Raw genomic sequence first — 3020 nt, 5'->3', positions numbered from 1 at the left:
GTCATTTTATAAAAATATTTGACTTACACAGATATTGTTACTGTTACTTGAGTATTGGAAATTACAATACAAGGAAATGCCGACAATGAATTTCAGTAAAGTATTTTACCATCCAGTGCTGCTGATCCCAGTTCATGTCCTTGTTCAATAGAGCATATATACACAAACAGCGATGCTTGAAGAAAATGCAGAAGACACCACAAGAATCAGGGGCTGGAGATACCAACAGAACCAAGAGCTGAATTCACAGACAGAGCGCAGCATGTCAGAATGATGCAAACAAGACAATTTTAACAGGCTTTTCGTTTGCAGTTTTTCTTTTTCTGGAACAGAAACACATTAAAATATCAGCTCCCGCTGCTTGATCAGATGAAGACATGACGCATTTACTGTGCAGCTTCATATAGGAACACCTGAGCTACCTGGAGCAATAAGGCTTTGTTAATTCGTCCATCAGCAGCTCAGCATCTCATTCAGTTTTTCATGTCATTTTCATAAGGCAAACAACGAAACAGAAGTTACTTTCATGTTTGAGAACTGGGATTAGTTGGCAGCTACATACGAGTATGTATTTGTTATGCAGTATGAATTCACACAGATCAGGTTGCTCAAGCAGTGCTGGGAGCAGTAAAGTCATTCATCTCAGCTGGAAGTCCAATATTACCTGGGGTAGCAGATGCTGTGGGGTTATCAGTTGCAAATAACAGTTTTTCCTTCAGCTGCTCATAATTCTTATAGGCTGGAAGGTCCAAGCGACTGAAACTGAAAACAAAGAGAAACCTTAATTATTGAACAACAGTTTAAACCACCAAATATCCATTAGGAACACAGGCATATGAACTGTCCTGTTCAGAAGGAAAACTGCATTTGTACCCTCTAAAACACCTGTATCTTGACATGCACTTGCCTATGAAAGTGAGAGTTAAAGCACAACAAGCACCTGAGCAGCGATAACTTTCCATAACTGGCAATGTATTTAGGAACAAGTCTCACCTAATCTCTCTTCTGTATCTGAAACTTAAAATCTGAGCATCTTCACAAAGCACCAGCGTAACTGAGAAACTGAGCAGAAGCTACATTTTCTCCAGCGAAGAGGGAGCATGAGCGTGGCTATTTATTTTCATTGCCAAGATCGAGTGTGGTGATAATGAAAGATCAATCCCAAACTCTTTAAAAAAAGGACAACCTTAAGTACTAAAAGTAGCTTTACGTTTTTAGTGATGTGCAGATCCATGGCGTTTACAATGGAATCAGCTCCACCACAAAACTGCTTTTCAGAAGTTCAACTATTACTCAGCAGAGCTTACTGCCATAGCCCAGTGCTTTGCTTTCACACAGTCTCAGACACTTCCATATCACACCCACTTCCTAAAATCTCAAAGTAGACTGCCATCTGTAAGAACAGAACCACAGCAGAGTTTGATCCTTCGTACTTACCAGGTGTGACTTCCAGGTAACCAGTTTTCCTTTCCAACTTTCTCAATGCAAAATTTTTGGGGTCTGTTGCTCCCTGTACAAAAATCAAACAATGAATTCTTAGGTCTAACTGCCCGTGTATACCAGTAGGTAATACATGAACACAGCGCGTGAAAACAAGACTATAACTACTTGCAGAGCACAAAGACATTTGTCTCTCACTACATCCCTCTGAAGAAATCCACGTAGTGAAATGCATAAATATGAAGTGGTTTTCAAAGAAACTCAACCACTGAATCACATCGTTGGTTTGGTACTGGAAGGAATCTCTGGAGTTTACCTAGTCCTGCCACTCTGATCAACCAAGGATACCCAGAGCAGGCTGCCCTGCCAGGACCATGTCCAAACCATGGATCAAGTCACTGATGCAAGGCGTGTTCACATTCCATCCATCCCTTTTTCTATCACAGCTCTACCAATATGCAAGACTCAGATTCCATATAAATTCATTAAAAAATACCCTTAAACACACAGCTTGGTCCTTATTAAGAAAAAAGGAAATAACATGAGCATAAAATGCATTAAAGAGGGCTCATTACCCGTGAGGTCAGCAAATCCTCCTACTGGTAATCTGCACGTTCCAGTAACAAACTGTAGAAATCTCATTCTCTTCTCATTATCTATTTATTTCCCAAACTGAAAAATAATAATTAACATTGATGTCAAGTTTAATATTGAAATGTTCACTTCCCCATCCCCCATGGGACAGCTGGATTAGCAGTTATCATTTACATTTACATGCTACTTATCTGTTGAGTAATTCTGACTATTGCTCATTAAGCTGTTGCTGCGTTCTTGTGTGGAAAAAAGAAGTCTACAAACCTGCCAGAACCACAATATCTGTCTGCAGGTTCTGCTATCATGCCGGAAGATGGTATTGCCTCTGCCAGTCATTCAGATCAATTTCTTGAATTCCACACAGGAGCACCTTTAGGGAAGAAAAATTTCATAAACATGGAAACTACAAGCTACTACTTTGATTCTACAGCAAGACTATTGTACTGAAATACTACTGTACTTCAAAGCACCCGCAATCACAGTTGTCATGGTTTAATAATTTTGTAATTTTTGCTATCAGTATTCCACATCATAACATCATATAAAGCATGAATAATTTTACTGAATCTGCAACTTACAGAAGAAGACTACATCTCCCAGAGAACAACACGATAGGTCACGGGACCTGGACTCTATATTAACTCAGTCGCAGACTAGACTGACGTCTTTCGAGTTCTGGCGTTCAGGGGAGTGTGTGGGAGCCTTCAGCCGTTCGCCTAGATTCACAGTAGGCCTCTCGGTTACGGGACTCATTCTCTCTCCTATTTCGCTTGATTCGTTAGCTCAATTTTCAATTTTCAATTATATTGTATTATATTGTGTTATCCGGTATTTCAATATAGTATTTAGTAAATAAGTGTGCCTCCTTAGATCGTTGCCGCTGTTTTCTTTTCCTAATTAACTTTTTCCCTTTCGGCCTAGGGCCCCTCCGGGGCCCACGGCCCCCTGTCACGGACGCAGGTGGATTTTTCGTTCAAACCGTGACA

At 40.3% G+C, this 3020-nt stretch overlaps 1 protein-coding gene across 1 annotated transcript; it reads right to left on the bottom strand.

The window, feature by feature from the left end:
* On the bottom strand, nt 1-2438 carry LOC146756391 (E3 ubiquitin-protein ligase Itchy-like). Its single transcript, XM_085524418.1, has 5 exons — nt 2299-2438; nt 2016-2112; nt 1438-1510; nt 665-762; nt 1-323 (listed from the first exon to the last, which is right to left on the bottom strand). The coding sequence occupies exons 2-5, from the start codon at nt 2080-2082 to the stop codon at nt 145-147; spliced, it is 417 nt and encodes a 138-aa protein (XP_085380544.1). The 5' UTR covers nt 2083-2112; nt 2299-2438; the 3' UTR covers nt 1-144.
* Nucleotides 2439-3020: the final 582 nt, after the last annotated feature.

Source organism: Coturnix japonica, chromosome 27, assembly GCF_054131305.1.
Source record: "Coturnix japonica strain WE chromosome 27, WE-NBRP24, whole genome shotgun sequence".
Taxonomy (NCBI): Eukaryota; Metazoa; Chordata; class Aves; order Galliformes; family Phasianidae; genus Coturnix; species Coturnix japonica.
Note: the sequence above shows the minus strand (reverse complement) of the source record. Positions and strands in the feature narration are given on the sequence as shown.

Bases quoted from the DNA above. Each gene is read 5' to 3' on its own strand.
- LOC146756391 (XM_085524418.1), bottom strand. From the start codon at position 2,082: ATGAGATTTCTACAGTTTGTTACTGGAACGTGCAGATTACCAGTAGGA. The intron at 1,511-2,015 runs GTAATGAGCCCT...ATTTTTGTACAG, and splicing joins AGGATTTGCTGACCTCACGG to GGAGCAACAGACCCCAAAAA. The intron at 324-664 runs GTAATATTGGAC...TTTCTGTTCCAG, and splicing joins CACAGCATCTGCTACCCCAG to AAAAAGAAAAACTGCAAACG.